Source organism: Onthophagus taurus, chromosome 7, assembly GCF_036711975.1.
Source record: "Onthophagus taurus isolate NC chromosome 7, IU_Otau_3.0, whole genome shotgun sequence".
In the NCBI taxonomy this organism is placed as follows: Eukaryota; Metazoa; Arthropoda; class Insecta; order Coleoptera; family Scarabaeidae; genus Onthophagus; species Onthophagus taurus.
Window position 1 is genome coordinate 19,381,283 of NC_091972.1, and position 17,544 is coordinate 19,398,826.

General features: G+C 33.5%; 1 protein-coding gene across 3 annotated transcripts in view; it reads right to left on the bottom strand.

The window, feature by feature from the left end:
- The window catches only part of LOC111420793 (cilia- and flagella-associated protein 410), a 27,892-nt gene extending 13,645 nt beyond the window's left edge, over positions 1-14,247 (bottom strand). For 2 of the 3 annotated variants that reach the window (XM_023053831.2, XM_023053830.2), the window contains exons 1-2: positions 14,031-14,245; positions 13,905-13,970 (exon numbers count right to left, since the gene is read on the bottom strand). In XM_023053831.2, coding sequence (XP_022909599.1) covers positions 13,905-13,970; positions 14,031-14,113 — 149 coding nt within the window. In that variant the 5' untranslated portion in view covers positions 14,114-14,245. Of the gene's footprint in view, positions 1-13,904; positions 13,971-14,030 lie in introns of all 3 variants that reach the window. The other variant, XM_023053832.2, reaches the window with a different exon arrangement.
- Positions 14,248-17,544: the final 3,297 nt, after the last annotated feature.

A 17,544-nucleotide genomic window follows, 5' to 3' on the forward strand; every position in this document is an offset into this window, starting at 1 on the left:
TCTGGACAAAAATCTAATTACAACTAAATGAAGTTGAAAATGTTTAATACTATTATAATATTTCGTTAATGGTTAGCTAAGATTTATTTCATCTATAAACAATGCTTAAAACAAAATTTAGGATTTTGCAACGAATATTTGAAAATAAAAGCGAAACAAAGGTTTTGTTGTGGGTGGGGTTGGATGTTTAAGCTAATGTAACTCCGAATACATGGTACATTTATTTCATGTGCCCTAACAATAAGTAATATATATATACTTATATACTGTAATATACAGGGTGGTCCGTTACTAATGGGACACAGAGCAACAGTGAATTCCTTACATTAAATTATTACGATTTAACCCAATTTATGTTAATAGTAGTCCAATTGTTAATAACAACGAAGATACAGATGGTTAAAGTTAATACTTTATTTGCGTTTTTCTTTAATAATTTCGTTGTCTCTTACATTATGAACATGAAAATTGGTACATTATCATTTTTTAATACAATAAATAATAATTTGGTGTTAGTTTTGATTTATCTTTCAGATGGCGCTGTCTACCTTAAAAAACCACCCTTAAAGTAGTCATATCTTTTTCATCGTTAAAATTTTTACAACTCACATAACATAAAACAGTTTCTCAGACATTTTTACATAAATTTGGTATACCTATCAATATTCTCTAAAGTTCTCCGTTCCCGAGATAATCACTGTTTAAGGGCACTTTGCAAAATTTAATATCTCAGTAACATCAGTTGGCGTTGACAAAGTTTTTATTTAGTCAAACACTAGACAATCAGTTTGACATTCAGTTTCATTTTACGCTCAGTATTATTGTAATCAATGTATTTGTTACTTTGAAATAATGCCCCGGCATAATTTTTTTTCTAACACGGAAATGCGTGATATGGTGTGCATATACGCTCAAGAAAAGTTTAATGGAAGGGAAGCGTGCAGAAGATATTTATTAACATACCCCAACAGAAGACAACCAAATCACAAGTTATTTAAAAATTTGTATGACCGCTTAGGTGAGACTGGTTCATTTCGTCCTAAACGAAATACAGGTCGTCCAAAAAAGATTTCCGTTGATGAAGAAGATGAAGTTTTAGTACGAGTTAGTAACAACCCAAAAGTTAGCTCTAGACGTTTGTCAGCTGCAACCGGGTTAAGCAAGTCGTCAATTCTACGAATATTAAAAAAAGAAAGACTGTATCCATACCATTTTGTACCTGTACACGCCTTACTGCCTACTGATTTAAGAGTTCGGTTAGAATTTGCTAATTTTATCAAAAATCGGCAAAATTCTGACCCATCGTTTATTGCCAACATTTTATTTACTGACGAGGCGACATTCACTCGTAGTGGGGTTTTTAATTTTAAAAATTATCATGTTTGGGAAACTGAAAACCCACACATGACACGGCAACGGCATTTTCAACATGAATTTAAAATAAATGTTTGGTGTGGAATAATTGGAAATTATGTGTTGGGTCCGCGGGAATTACCAAATAATTTGAACGGCCACAATTATTTACAGTTTTTGCAAAACCAAGTAGACGATATGTTGGCTGAGTTACCATTAAATATTTGGACTGTCATGTGGTTTATGCAAGATGGAGCACCACCCCATTTTTCCAGGCAAGTGCGAGATTATCTCGATATGAATTTTCCACGAAGATGGATTGGCCGAGGTAGTCATTACACTTGGCCACCACGAAGTCCCGATTGTAATCCTATGGATTTTTGCGTATGGGGATTTGTAAAATCCCTTGTTTACAAAGACAATCCTGAAACTCGTGAGCAACTGTGGCAAAAAATTGTAAAGGCAGTGGATATCATTAGGAATGAACAAATATTATTTAACATAAGAAGATCATTTTCTAAACGGATTGGAAAATGCATTGAAGCTAACGGTGGTCACTGAACACTTACTCTAATGCAGTTCATTTTAATTGTTATTATTGTTTCCTCTTTTTGTTCGATGTTATTATTATTAAAATGTTTAAATAAATTATAGTCGTTATTAAAATCGATTTTTAATATAGTAATTATGTTAATATTTTTGTAACATCAACTTATGTTTGTGGATAGTTAAATTATATCGGAAAGATAGATCAGAACTATGCTAATTTATCATTTATCATCTTAAAAAGTAATAATATAAAAATTTTAATGTTCATAATTTAAGAAAAAGCGAAATTATTAAAAAAACAACGAAATTAAAGTATTAACTTTAACCAACTCTATCCTCGTTATTATTAACAATTGGACTAAGATAAATTGAATTAAATCGTAATAATTTTACGATTTAACCCAATTTATCTTAGTCCAATTGTAAATAAAGACTTTTTCACCGCCAACTAATGTTTATTGAGCATAGTGAAATTTTGCAATGTGCGCTTAAACAGTGATTATCTCGGGAACGGAGAACTTTAGAGAATATTGATAGGTATACCAAATTTATGTAAAAATGTCTGAGAAACTGTTTTATGTTATGTGAGTTGTAAAAATTTTAACGATGAAAAAGATATGACTGCTGTAAGGGTGGTTTTTTAAGGTAGACAGCGCCATCTGAAAAAGAAATCAAAACTAATACCAATTTATTATTTATCGTCTAAAAAAATACTAATGTACCAATTTTCATGTTCATAATGTAAGAGACAACGAAATTATTAAAGAAAAACGAAAATAAAGTATTAACTTTAACCATCTGTATCTTCGTTATTATTAACAATTGGACTAAGATAAATTGGGTTAAATCGTAATAATTATATGTAAGGAATTCACTGTTGCTCTGTGTCCCATTAGTAACGGACCACCCTGTATACAGGTAATATACACAACTTTAAAATCTGTATTATTCCTTGATTTCTTGCTATAAAATGATATTACATTATTATTATTGATATTAGAAGCGCTTCGATAGCGAAGATCTTTACCGCTCACCATATTTATAATTGATGGAACAAATCAATAGACTTAAAAAATTCAACCAAATTAACAGGATTCGCGTATGCATCCATCATCCAGACATGAGATATTATGTAATTGTCTCTTGTTGGCATATAATTCACAGTCTAGTAGGATATGCATTACCGTGAGATTAACTTCGCAGCCCAAACATACAGGTCTTGGTTCTCGTTTTAACAAATAACCGGAAGTCAGTTGTGTATATCCAATATCTAATCTCGCTAGTTTCACCTGTTCTGATCTATTGAAGATAATGGACTGATTCCAAGGTTTTATTTAGGGTTTGATACGGTGTAGAAAACATTCACTGTGTTTTCAGTCATTCTGCCACTTGTTATATATTAGAGATTTAAGTTATCTTATGACATCCTTATGACGACATATACTGACGTCAACACTGTTACCGTCAGCCCCGTGTCCTGCTGCTTTATCTGCCCTTTCATTAAACTCAATAAATACAATCTGTTTTCCAGAAAGCAAGATAACATGTAACAATTCTCCAACCATCCGTACCATCAGTTCGTTTGGACATATTGCTTGTAATGATTTAACAGCACTCAACGAGTCTGTAACTATAACAAAGTTATTTCCATTATGACTCATAAAGATGAAGAATAACAGAGCCTGAAAGATGGCATACAACTCCGCAAAGAAGACAGACGCAAAACTCTGTAAGCTCCGAAGTGTGTAAGTCTGAAGATATTAATAGTCTGTTTAAAATGTCTCTATTATTGTGTATTCTTGACATTTTTCTGGAAAAGTTCAATAATTTTTATAGCAAAATGACTTGCTGTTTGCTTAACAGCGGTAGATTTTACGGCGTTCACTTCAGGAAGGAGTTTTTCGAGAACAGGTGAACGAAACTCATAATAGGATAAACGTTTTTCAGACTGCTTATCGCACAATAAAAATGTATTATATAACAACAGCTGAAATATGTGAATTCCCAGTTTTTATGTACCATCGAAGGGTTTTCCTTACACAGAGATAGTACGCTACCATCTGATCTATACGATCGTTACCACTCATATATTTATTATACTCGACTATGGGTAAAGGTATCTTGTTCGGTTGCTCTCTTTTATTTTGAGTTAGCACAATTTTATTAAAAAGATCGGTAGATATATACAATACCTCCCTTCTATCCTTCCATTTACCGATCATAACTCCATTTTGATAAGCAGCGCTTCTATCACCTTTTTAAAGATTTTTTGTTATCACGTCTTGTGGAGTATCCCTTCTGCCTGCTCGAAGTGTGCCTGTGCAATAAGTATTTTTTTCAAGCAACTTTTCAGTCAAGCCATAGCTGTTGTAGAAGTTATCCATAAATATCGAGTAGCCATCTGATTCGACAAGCATGTAGAGTTTAATTCCGTATTTATGCCTCTTGTTTTTCAAATATTGTCTAAAGACGAGTCTTTCCCTCCATAGTAACATTGAATCATCTAGGGACAATTTTATTCCTGGGCAATAAATTGTATTCATTTTTTCTTGAAAATAGTTGAGATCGAACTTTATACAAACAATCTCCTGAAGAATCTCCTTCGACCGTATTTTTAGTAAAATGCAGGCATCTAGTTGTTAAGATGAAACGATCAAGACTCATGTCTTTTCCAAAAGTCTTTCAAATGACTGCATTTAATCGTCCTTGTATGGAACAGTAACCCTACGAACATCACTAGCTCATCCTTGGTTATTTCCTTCCATCGAGTTATTCTCGAGCGTTCAGAAGTGTATTCAAAAAAAAATATTTTCTTCGCATGCCTATTAGTTTCACGGTCCAGCAAATTATCGTCAAACAATCAAAGTTATCATATGGTGTATGATAACGCGTTCTTCCTTTGTGTAGCGCTTCATAATTAATAATCGGAGTAATCGCTGTCAAATTTCAGAATTGCCACTTCTCTTGCAAAGAAAAAATGGCGCAACATTTAAATTCTGCACTCATTGGGACACCTTATATGACATCGCATTCAATAAATTCTACCCTTTGTATCTTTGGGAATTCAAGTCTACTAGATTTTCTAGATCGTGCCAGAATGTTTTGCTTATGAGACTGTAGAATCAAGGGTGTTAAGAGGTCATACTATAAATCTCATTTTTGGTCAAGCTCCAGCTTTTTCCCAATATTCCCGCTTGGATATAAGAAAACAACGCATAACTATCCGATTGACGTCATGTTTAAACATTGACTCATTTTTAAAATAATGTCAAAAAAACAATGAAAGTAAACAAATAAATTTAAATTTTCTTATTTTGATTATAAAATATCTTTGTGATGACTCGGTTTTAGATTTCCTAATCGATTTTCACCTTGCAATCTTATTTTTGAACGATTCCTAAAGGAGTTATTTATGAATAATAAATAGGAGTAGTCTTCCTACGCGAGTTATACCACTTTTGGCTCCTCGTCATTTATTATGGAAATTGTTTCAAAGATTACGCTTTGTTAAATTACCGGTTTTTCAAATTGCATTTGAATTATTTTTTTATTCAAAGAATAAAAACCTTTAATAAATAATTATTGATTTGGTTACAATTAGAGCTGCACCCATTAAATCAAGGATGAATCACAATATCACGCAATGACTTTTTTTAAATATTTTTCTATTTAATTCGAGATTAAATATTTTGTTGTTCACTTAAATCTGGAGGTGGGAAGGTGATGTAAGAACCATACCTTAACTAATGATGATACAATAATAGTTAAATTTGAGTATTAGATCACACAAATAAAAAAAAACTCATTAAATTAGGTTATTTATAATGTTAGAGAAAATGTAATTAGGGCGAGAGATCTAATTCTAAATTGGGTTAAACTCGAGATATTCTAATTTTACACCTTAACTCATCCTGCTGCAAATTGTTTGTGAAGCAAATACGAAAATTTTATATTTAATTAAACTTTTTATCTATTTACTGTTTTTTTTTTTTTGAATGAACAAACGTACCAATTTGCCTTCGTAAGCACCGCTTTTGGGCAAATTGCGGGAAATAATTTTTGAGGTCTCATCTCCTTTATTAGATAGTGACAATGTCAGGAAAAGACGCGTGACGAATCGACTTAAATTAAACAGTTTCCGTAACAAACAAGACTACTTTAATTTTATTACTTTTATTTTGTTTATAGGAGGAAAATTTAAATTTAAATCAAAAAGATGTATTTTTTTTGATTGATTTATTGTACGAATACTTTTCTTTCTTTAATACAATTCGAAACCTATTCTCGAACTCAAAAACTCGACTTGAAAGTAGCTCGGTATGGATTCAAGGACCGTAGTTGTTGATGTGGGATTCAACCCACGTTTGAATCCAGGTGTAAATTGCCCTTGGGAACAAAACCGCCAAAAAATCAATCTTATCCATTGTTAATGTTTTTGTCGTAATTTCTATAGGATAGAAAACGCTAAATTTATGAATAGACAAAAATCGATTAAACGGTTTTGGGGTGGAAAGTTTTTGCGTTGGTTCGATTAAAAGAACTTTGTTTTTATCGAAAACATCAAACTTTAAACGTAATTTACATGTATACGGGTTAAAATCAATACTTCGATTTGTCAAAAGGGAAACTTGTGTGTGAGTTTCGATGTACACACCTAGTTTTACATGAGTTTTCTTATCGTGGAAACTCGCCGGGAATGTTGATGGCGAATGGGAAACGTTTGAAATGTTGATAAAGGCTAAACCGTGTTGTTTTCCATGCCTAATTACTTATTTTAATGACGTTTTTGATTGAGTAGTTTGATAAAAAATAATGGATGTAATGTAAAAAAATCTATTATGCTCATTATTTTCTTATGAACTTGTTAATTGACCTATGATTCATTTGATGCGGATTATATACTTCGTATACGCGAGAAACTAAATACAACAACAAATTAAATGAAGTAATCTGGAAGGATTTCTGCAATTAATGAATTAAGAATCAATAACATATTACCCTCGCAAACAACAACACAAATTCGCCGTTGAAAAGACACGAGGTCAAATATTGAGAGAAACTAACAGAAATCTACCTACACTCAAAAAGAATTCTGGCAGTAAAGGTGCTGACATCAGCAAATTTTGCAATCAACCACAACCTAGTAATGGCATAAATAATAAGCAAAATACAACATATAAAAAAACAGCTGGTAGAAAAGACGATCAAGATTAATGTAGAATCGCTCAGAAATACCTTATGACTCACAAAAGATAACAATTTGGAATATGCTAAGAACAAAAAAAAGCCAATTCTACAGTGGTGTCTAAAAGTCTTATGAGAGAACATTCACAGAGCATATTATCGAAACCACACAGTGGTCCTCATCCAGAAAGAAAATAAAACAGTAAATACTAACTACTAACTAAAATATGGTGGGGGTGCACTCATCAACGAGATAGAGGAATTGTTCAACAAAATAATAGCAAAAGAACATATACCAATCGAATAGAAAGAAAGCATAACAATACCAGTGGAATAAGCCTTCTAAGCTCGGCCCTGAAGCTATTTACAAAGACACTAGGAGAAGAAATGTCTGCTTCTGACATCTGTGAGGAGTAGAAAAATTAGTAAAAACAGATTGCCGAGAAAGTCATTAAATTCAATAAAATATCTGAACACTACACTATGTAGACAAAGATACGAATACAGAAAGGAGTGATACGCAGAGTACCCATACAAACCAACATAAGGCTTAAGAGATACAGTCTAAACTCCGCACTCTTCAACTTGACCATAGACGAAATAACTGACGTGAAAAGAGTTAGATGAAAAAAAAAAGAGTTGGAGCTGAAGATAATCTTCATAGGATGCTGTATCAATTCGAAAAAACAGCAACAAAATTCAACATGAAGATCTCAGTGTCTCTAATAGTAGCCACGCCGTTCAAAATTGGCAATATACAACAAACTTATACAACAGGTGATAGGTGAAGCCTATAAATGAGTTTTAAATATCTTGGTGCCAATATTATGAGCAGCAGAAATTACAGCTCAAACAAATCCACGAAAATGTAGCGCAATTAAGAGTCCAAATAATAATAAAATCTGTCGAAACGCTTTCTTGAGTCTACATGGAATAGTAAATCTACAGCGTCTTAACAAAAATTGTGGAAAATATTAAGTGTTTGGATCAAAGAGCTAGATCCTGAAGTCATTGTGAAGATAGCAGATCACATCAGCTCATTTCGCTTGCGGGCGAGGCGTTGGATTTAATACATCAACACGAAATCGTCAGGCTTTACAGGATATTGGCGCTTCGCCCGCAACCGACATCGACGATTAGAGGCAAAATCGTTTCTTATACAGTCTTGGCCAAAAGTATTGAGCACCCTAAATATGTCTTGGAAACAACATTCTTTTACATCACTTTTTGGCGACACAAACTTGGACGGCGTTAAGTTTCAACAAGATAACGTAACATGCCACAAAGCTATCTGCACAATGACTTGGTTTCGAGAAAATAATATAGAGCTCCTGGGCTGGCCTGCCCAATCTTCGGACCTAAATACTATAGAGCGTTTATGGGGTTTATTGAAGCGTAAAGTTAGGCGTCACACTATTCATTTAAAAGAAGAACTAAAAGATCGCTTGCGCCTAGAGTGGAACGCTATAAGTTCCGAAGACTACAAAAAACTTGTGTCCTCTTTATCAAAAAGAATTTTGGCCCTGATTAAAACAAAAAGTATTAATTTTCTGTTAACAATAAACATTATAAACCTATACAAAATGTTTCAATTTATTTTACTGTGATATTTCCAAAGTTAACCTGTGTGCTCAATACATATGGCCAAGGCTGTACTATATTATCTCAGTATAGATACAAAGTTCCCTTTAAGAAGGCATAATATATTTTTAAACTGCCGACGTCGTTTGCGGGCGAGGCCCTAGAATCCTTCAAAGTGGCCGATTTCGTGTTGACATATCAAATGTAGCACCTCGCCCGCAAGCGACCTTGGCGATGTGAAAGTAACTGTCTTCTTATAAGAGAGTTGAGTACTTTGAATCTTTACCAGGATATATTAAGAACTATTTTGCTTTAAATCAATCCTCCATTATGATTACGGAATATGAAAGACGATTTTTTTCCGAATTTGGTGCAGAAAAAAAGTAATATTAGCTACAAAGGAAAATTTTCGAGAAAAATTACTCAAAATATCATAATTTCCTATTCATTTGAGATAGAAAAATAGAAGTAGCCATGCGTATCCATGACAACCAACTGTTTCAGCAATCCAAAATTAATCATTGTCTTAATAAAATATCTGAAACAGTTGGTTAGCATGGTTACGCATGGCTACTGCTATTTTTCTATCTCAAATGAATAGGAAATTATGATACTTTAAGGTAATTTTTCTCGTCTTTAATGCATCAACACGAAATCGTCCGTTTTGGAGAATTCTAGCGCCTCGCCTGACGCGACCTCGACGATTTGAGATGAAATCGTTCCTTATACATATACAGAGCGTCCCGTATCTTCCGTATCAGAGCATTATACGGTTGTAGGATATATTATTCTGAAGCGATTTTTCTAATAATTTTTTTTTCGAAATGTTTATAATAACCGCACGGGAACTGTTTAAAAATGTCCAATAGCGGATTCACGAATTCACAGAAAAAGTATTATTTCTCTTTCCATGACGAATTTATTGGTGAGTACACGTGGGAAACGAGTTATCATCGGCGTAGCGGACCGGCCGAGGGTGGCACCGATTACCTGAGTCTGATTTGCGATCTGCTGATTGGACGAAAAACAGTTCCTTTAAACAGTTCCCGTGCGGTTATTATAAACATTTCGAAAAAATTTTATTAGAAAGATCGCTTCAGAATAATGTATCCTACAACCGTATAATGCTCTGATGCGGAAGATACGGGACACGCTGTATAGAGTGTCCCTCTCTGTATACTTTGTAAAGATACAAAGTGTCTCATAAGAAGTCTTAGATTTACAGATACAAAGTTTTTTTTAATAAGGTATATGTTCTTAAATTGCCGAGGTTGCTTGCGGGTGAGGTTGCTTGCTAGTATCCTCTAAAACTGATGATTTCATGTTGATATATCAAATTCAGCGCCCCGCCCGCAAGCGACCTCGGCTATTTGAGCCGAAATCGTTCTCTATATATTATGTATCTTGATAAAGATGCATTAACTCGCTCGCAAACGACCTTGGCGATTTGAAACGTCCCTTATACAGGATGTCACACAAAAACCACCCCAAGCTGTAACTCTGTCATTTACATTCCGATTTTCATGAGCCAGATATCAAATGAAATGGTTTTCCCAAATAATTTTGTACTAAAACAACGGGTCTTCTTGCAATTTTGTTAAATAAAAATTACAAAATTGAGGCCTTCAAATTGGATCATTTTCATCTATTGCCTGCACCTTTTGAGCAATATACGGCTTAAATTTGTGTTTTTTAAGCACTGCACATGCAGTACTAATGTATCAATAATGGTTGCAACTTCTCGAACCGAGGTTTTGGCGTTTTCTTCAACAGCTAACAAAACGTTTTCTCTGCAAAACCTTCGGTTTCTTGAAACTTCCAAATCTCCATAAATTTTCTTCAAGTCGGCTAAATTTACGACGATTAGGAACATCTCTTTCCGGAAAACGGTCCATGTAAAGTCGCAATGTCTGAGTAAGTTGATAGAAATATTTTTTCAAATTTTTGGATAAGCTATCACATCTTAAAGTCCTGCGCATATATTATGAAACACCCTGTATGTTACAGGCGCATCTTTTTTAGGCAGAGGGATTACATACGTCATTTTCCAAGAAGAAGGAAAATATTTCTCCTCGATACAACAATTGAGTATATGACATATGTATGGTAAAGTAAGCGGAACTGTAAGTTTTAACATATCCATAAACATACCATGATGACCAACAGAGTCATGATATATTCATCACTAAGCTTAAAATTGTATCTTCATCTACAGATCGAAGTCGAAATACAGACCCAATATTGTTGAAAGTATTACTATTATAAAAAGATGCAGAATGAATGTTATCGTATTGACTAGAACATTATACAGGGTGAGTCAGAAAGAATGGGAAATCCGAATACCGGAGACACTAGACACCAAAATATGACGATTTAACCTAACATCTCTTATACAAATGTTGGTGGTTTTCTAGGCACAGGGTGAAGCTTTTTGTACTATTAACTTAAAATTTAGTAGTTATATGTTTTCGAGTATGAGAAATACGAAGTTTCAATTCTACACAAAAAAAGGTAGTCTTGCTTACATTGTTTAAGTCTATTGGTTTCCAAGTTATCAACTTGTAATTGTTTCAAAGTAATTTTAAGGTTAACATTTAAAATCAACAACACACAGTAACAATAGCAATTAGTAACGATAATAATCCATAACGATAACAATTAATTAATAACAATAGAACATTGTGACCATATTCAAAAATCCAGTGGAATTAAATCTGGATTTCTCACTATTAGAAAACTCATTATGTCGTGGCATTTTCAAATTGGTAATAACTTTATTGTTGGTAAAAATGATTATTGCACACGGAAATTAGATCAAATTGTCGAAACATGAACAGAAAAATAAGCCAACTTTGCTTATGTTAAAAAATAAAAATTTTAGAAGAAAAAATACATTTAAACATTAAACAGTAAATAATTCGAAAACCGATAGACTTAGACAATTTAAATAAGAGTACCTTTTTTATGTAAAATTGAATGCTCTTTGTGATTTGTAGCTCTTATTGGTCGTAGGTTGACAGCCAAAAAAGCTTATGATTTGATTTATGAAACGAGCAGTGTGTAGCTAGTGTCCTCTACGAGCAATAACAAAACAAGTTTCAAATTCGTATTTCTCATGCTCGAAAACATAAAACTACCAAATTTTATGTTAATAGTACAAAGCTTCAAAATTACCAAGAAATTTCGAAATAAGAAAGTGCCTTGAAAACCACTGACATTTGTATAAGAGTATCTCCGATACTCGGATTTCCCATTCTTTCTGACCCTCCTGTATACAAATGCTGAGTTTATTTCATTTACGTTTCTTAAATGAACTGGAAGGCTATTCCAAATTCTTTTTTGATTTGTGTAAATGCTCAAAATATGCTTTAATTTCAGAATCAATAGCAAAATTAGTACAATTTCTCAATTGTTTGTAATATTCCCAATGAGATGCTTGCTACGTTTATATTTTTTTTTTTAGCTTTATCTCTCAAATTTTGTAACAACTTAATATTATCCGTTATCCAACTGTCCTCACTGAAGCATGAATGTCAAACTAATTCAATATTTGATCATCAAAAAACTTTAATTTATCATCAATGGACATTGCAAAAATAGCCTGAAATGGCATCAAGCTTAATTCAGCAACGAAGAAATCATAATTGAATGAGTTGAAGTCTCTGTATGTGTAATAAAACAAAGATGGTTTAAGCATTGCACAGCTAAATCGGCAAAAAACCAGTTCATGATCAGAGATCTCAGGATGAAGATCCCCAGATTATAATACTATAGAAGAATCAGATACCACAATAACATCAATAGTATTCATCGAACTATCAGTAATTCGGGTAGGCTCACCTATTAATTGAGTCATATCAAGTGTTTGAAACATATTCAACAATCTTGCAACATAATTGTTGCTAGTATCAAGAACATCAATATTAATATCCCCCAAACAGAAAACATAATCGAACCTTAATCGCATTTCCAACAATTTCAAAACCTTATAAAACAAAATTTGCTAAATTGCTCATATCTTGGTAAAGACACGAAGTCTTTTATAAGAAGATATTTACCCTCAAACCACCAAGGTCGCAAAAATCCAGTGCAAAAACATATTTTTATTAATAAGGTTGTTACTTACCATTTTCAAAATATTTATAAGGGATCGAATATCAGACCCTGTATATAAAACGCCATAAACGTCAAAAAGCTAGCTTATAACGTGAAAATAGTCATTAAATGAATAATAATTCTTCAAAAATAAATTATATTTCACTCACGTTTCACTTGAAGCAACAATAATTAGATGTGTTATTACTTTTTTTATTAGGTTTAATGAGAACTATTGTTGTAAAGGAGAAAGTTAAAAAATAAGCAAGGAAGTAGGGAAAATTCTGATTTGAAAACAATAAAGTATCATTTTTTTCATTTTCACACACACACACTACATGGATGTAGGACAAGTAGCGTTCACAAATTGTATAATAAATGTAAAAAGAACCCGGACGTAGATGCTGCTCTCGCATTCATTAAAATCCGCGAACATCTCGTTTTCAAAACGCGATGTGGAGCTCGCTTTAAAGAAATCAATAAAGCGAAAAAGCACATATTATTATATAATACCGAGTATAATACATAGATTGTTACTGAAAATATTAAAAAGATATTTGAGTTGATTCTAAATAATAAAATGAACTCATAAAAATATCAAGATCAAGTACAAATATGTTTACTTACACACTTGTAATCGTTATTGCAAAATTTGCATACAAATTAATTTGATGAATAATTTATGTTAATCACTACACCAACATAAAAATACCTTCTCCATCTCTATTTAAGTCTTTGTTTTCAAAATTTCCACACTGATACTCTTACAGATAAAAAGGAGAACACAGGAAATGTGAAATGAAACGAACCGTATCAAGATTACAAAATTAAAATTTAAACCAAAAAGTACATTCATATTTGTTATTAACTCTTTTGTCACCTGTTAAAACATAATAAACACAACCTGAACCTAGGTCAATGCAATTACAAACACGCCTTTTCTAAGAAGATTGCGGGATTTGTTCTGCGCAATTTAAAAATGATTGTCATACCATACATTGCTTTTTAAACGAGAAATAAAACGTTATTAAGCACTAAAAACGCGCGATTCCTTTTTATTAATTCTTTTGTAGTCGTTAATCTACTTTCAAAACCGCACAAAAGAAAATAAAACTAATAAAGTAATAATCATTTTCGCTTACCTTAATGATAGCACCTCAACGCACGGCATTCGCCTTAAAAGAGTTACATCCACCAATTCACTACCCCTGAAATAAAGGGTTATCATTGAATATTTTTGAAAAATAAAAATATTTTCATGATCTTACCAGCAATTTAATCGTTTTATTTTACCTAAATCAGAGATTTTTGTTCGTGCGATCACCATTTCCTCTGTTAAACGTTTAGCCATGTTTGATTATTTCTTTGTGATAGGTTTAAGTGGAACAAAACCGTCGTTATCATTCACATTTTCTGTGATAACACGCGAAAACTATCAATTTCAAAACGATAAACTGTACATCACCACGTCTAACAGTAAACTGACTGACATATGTCGGTGACAGTTCGTGCACGCTTGAACACAATACTGTGAAGTTAGTTAGGGATAGAATAAATTTTATTATTATTAAATCACGTTTTGAATTATATTAAATTATTATTGCAAAATTATTAAAAAAATATGTTTTATAGATATAGTTAGATTTGATATAAACAAATTGGAAAAACCAATTTAATTAGAAATATATCATTTTTTGAACACATTAACTGTAAATAAAATATTTTTATTTTTGATTTGATATTGTACTTTATAAATGATACACAGTTTTATTTATTTTTTTTTGTTTATTGAAATAAGTAATTTATAAACTACAAACGATTAATTCAATTGCAAAAATGTAAAAGTTGTTGTTAGCGCCATCTTGTGTTATTGTCAGTAAACCGTGAAAAAATTAAATGTTATAATTTAATTTTTTAAATTATTACCCTAAAGAAATTAGAGCAAACTAGATTGCCAGCCCATAAAGCTATACTAAATAATGCTACATAACAATTCAAGAGAGAAATTCAAAAAAGTAAAAATAACTCTTTTGTCAGCAATCTGGCAATGTCGCTCGTTTCGCTTCTCTCTGGATGGGCCATAACGCGTTAAAAGCTGTCCTATTGATATACACCGAATGTTTGTAAACAGTTTCAATGTTTTGATTTGATGGATTAAATTAGATGAAAAAATGGATTAGAAAGGGTTAAATTAAGCTACAAGAGAGATGCGAAGTGAGCAACGATGCCAGATCGTTGGTTGTCAGTTCTGTGCAAACTGCCAAATGGTAATAAAACTGACTATTTACTCTGGAGAGGTACTAATATGTTAAGAAAACTTGATTGATTGAAAGAGTGTAAGCTGTGTTGATGTAGAAGAGTGACATTTTGAACACCTTCAATGATAATTAGCGCACGTTGCAATAAAACTTTTTTATCATTATTGTAGTAATAATAATAATGCAGGTCCAAGTTCATTAAGGCTTTTCGACTTGTTTTAGACCGTGGTGTACGCTCTATAAATGATTAACAGTTATTTTGAAGCACCTTATACTTCACAACGTGTGTATCGTATATTTGAGATTATATTATTATTTAGACGAAAACTAATGGAATGGTATTAATGGAAAGAAATGACAACTATTCGAAATGGGACAATCTTAGAAGGGCCATTCTGTAAGCATGTGGAGAAGTATAGTGAGGGAAGGTGTGAAAAGCACCAGATGGTGGAATGATGATGTTAAGGCTGCAGTAGTAGAGAAGAAGGCAGCGTGGAGACAATGGAAGTAGGCAAGACAGCAACCAGAGTATGAAGAGTACGTGCAGAAGAGGAACGTGTAAGAGAGTAGTACAATTGGCCAAAAGAAACTCTTGGGAAGAGTTTAGGGAATACCTGAAAAGATATTTCTGTCAAGATAGTATACAGTTCTGGAAGATGGTGAGCCACATACGGAGAAAATTTGGAAGAAAAGTAAGGAAGATAAATGACAATAACAACACCTTGAAAGAGGAAGCGTAAGAAGTGCTGGAAGTATTGAGGATCTATTATGAGGAGAAATTCAAGGAGGGAGGACTTGGGGAACTAGAAACGGCGGGAGGGGGACAGATACGGGGAGGGATTGTCTTCATTCAACGATGAAGAAGAGGAGCCAATAACTCTCGAGGAGGTGCAAGACGCCATCAAAAAAATGAAGAATGGAAAGGCAGCGGAGGAGGACAAAATATTATCAGAAATGGTTAAGGCAGGAGGCATGGTATTAGCCGAAGAAATTAAAAAACTTTTCCAAACGGTTTTCTTTGGAGACTAGAGCGGATACAAGCATATTGACAAAGAAACATATTCATTTTTTATTCATTTTGAAATTGAAAAAAAGTTTGAATGTAACTAAGTATGTATTATGCATTGTGCTACTCTGCTATTTCCTACAATATACTGGTACCCCACACCAGCTACAGAAGCGCATCATTAGATTACCGGTCGATTTAAATGGCAGGGAATCATGTAGAGAAGTTTTCAGGAGACATTCGATACTCACCTTGCCATCCATCTATTTATTGAAGTCTTTGCTTTATGTGAGGACTAATATAAGCCGTTTTGTAATGTCCACTCACAAATATAATACCCGTGGTGGAGATCACCTAGTTCTCTCTCAACATGTCACCACCACATTTGAAAGAAGTCCCTTTTATGACTTACCTAAAATTTATAATAAATTACCCCGTTCGATCAGATCTCAGGAGTGTCCCAAGAAATTTAAACAAGATGAAAACGGTATCTCCTGGACTCTGTGTTTTACACCAGGCGAGAATTTTTAGACATGTAATGACTTATATTAGTTCTTAATAGATTGTATAATTTGCTGTTGTATTTTGTCTTTGTTGTTCTATGTACTGACTTGTCATATCTACTCATGTAGCCCAAGTGATTTAATAAAGTATTATTAAGTATTATTATTAATTAACCCTATATACAAGAAAGGGAACTCGACATGGTGTGAAAATTACAGGACAATATGCTTCATTAAACAGGGCAATAAACTCTACGTTTTATGAGGTGCCAAGGCAAGAAGCCTGAAAAGCACTAGAGACGACAGGGACTGCCCCACAACTGATGCAGGCCATCAGGTCCATGTTCCAGCGAGTGGGTGGAGCGGCGACGCTTAACGGGAAGACCTGTAGCATGTTCGTCATTGACATGTAGTAGACAGGTTATCCCTATTGCTAGTTGTAGCTTTAATGGATGAAGTGGTGAAGACATGCAAGAGAAGAACAGAAACTCCGACTGATCATATACCAGGTTCTGATATATGCAGATGATATAGTCCTCATCGCAGACCCGGCGAGGAAATTGCAACAGGCTGTACTCGAGTGATCAGAAGCTCTAAAGGAAGAGGTGTTCCGCATCGAATGTCGAATATCTGGGCACGACAATCCACCAGACGAGCAAGTTTACTGAAGGTCAGAAACAGAGTGGACAATGCTACCAAGGATTACTATACTATACCCTGAGACGATGTGTGTTTGGAAAGGATGAAGTAAGCCGGAAGGCCAAGACAAAGGTTTATAAAGCGGTCGTTGAGCCTCAAATAGAATAGACTTAAGCGATCCAAATTAAATGCTTCGAGAAGCTTAATTCCAACCGGTCGAGAGGATGATTGAGGATAGACAGCTGTCTTGGTTTGGCCACTTAAGAAAAATGGAGTCGATGAGGATAGCAGGAATGTACATGGAGAAGAAGAGATGCGAATGGTCGCTGTCATATATGGAAAGAGAGGGTAGATTGGATGAGGGTGAATTCGAATT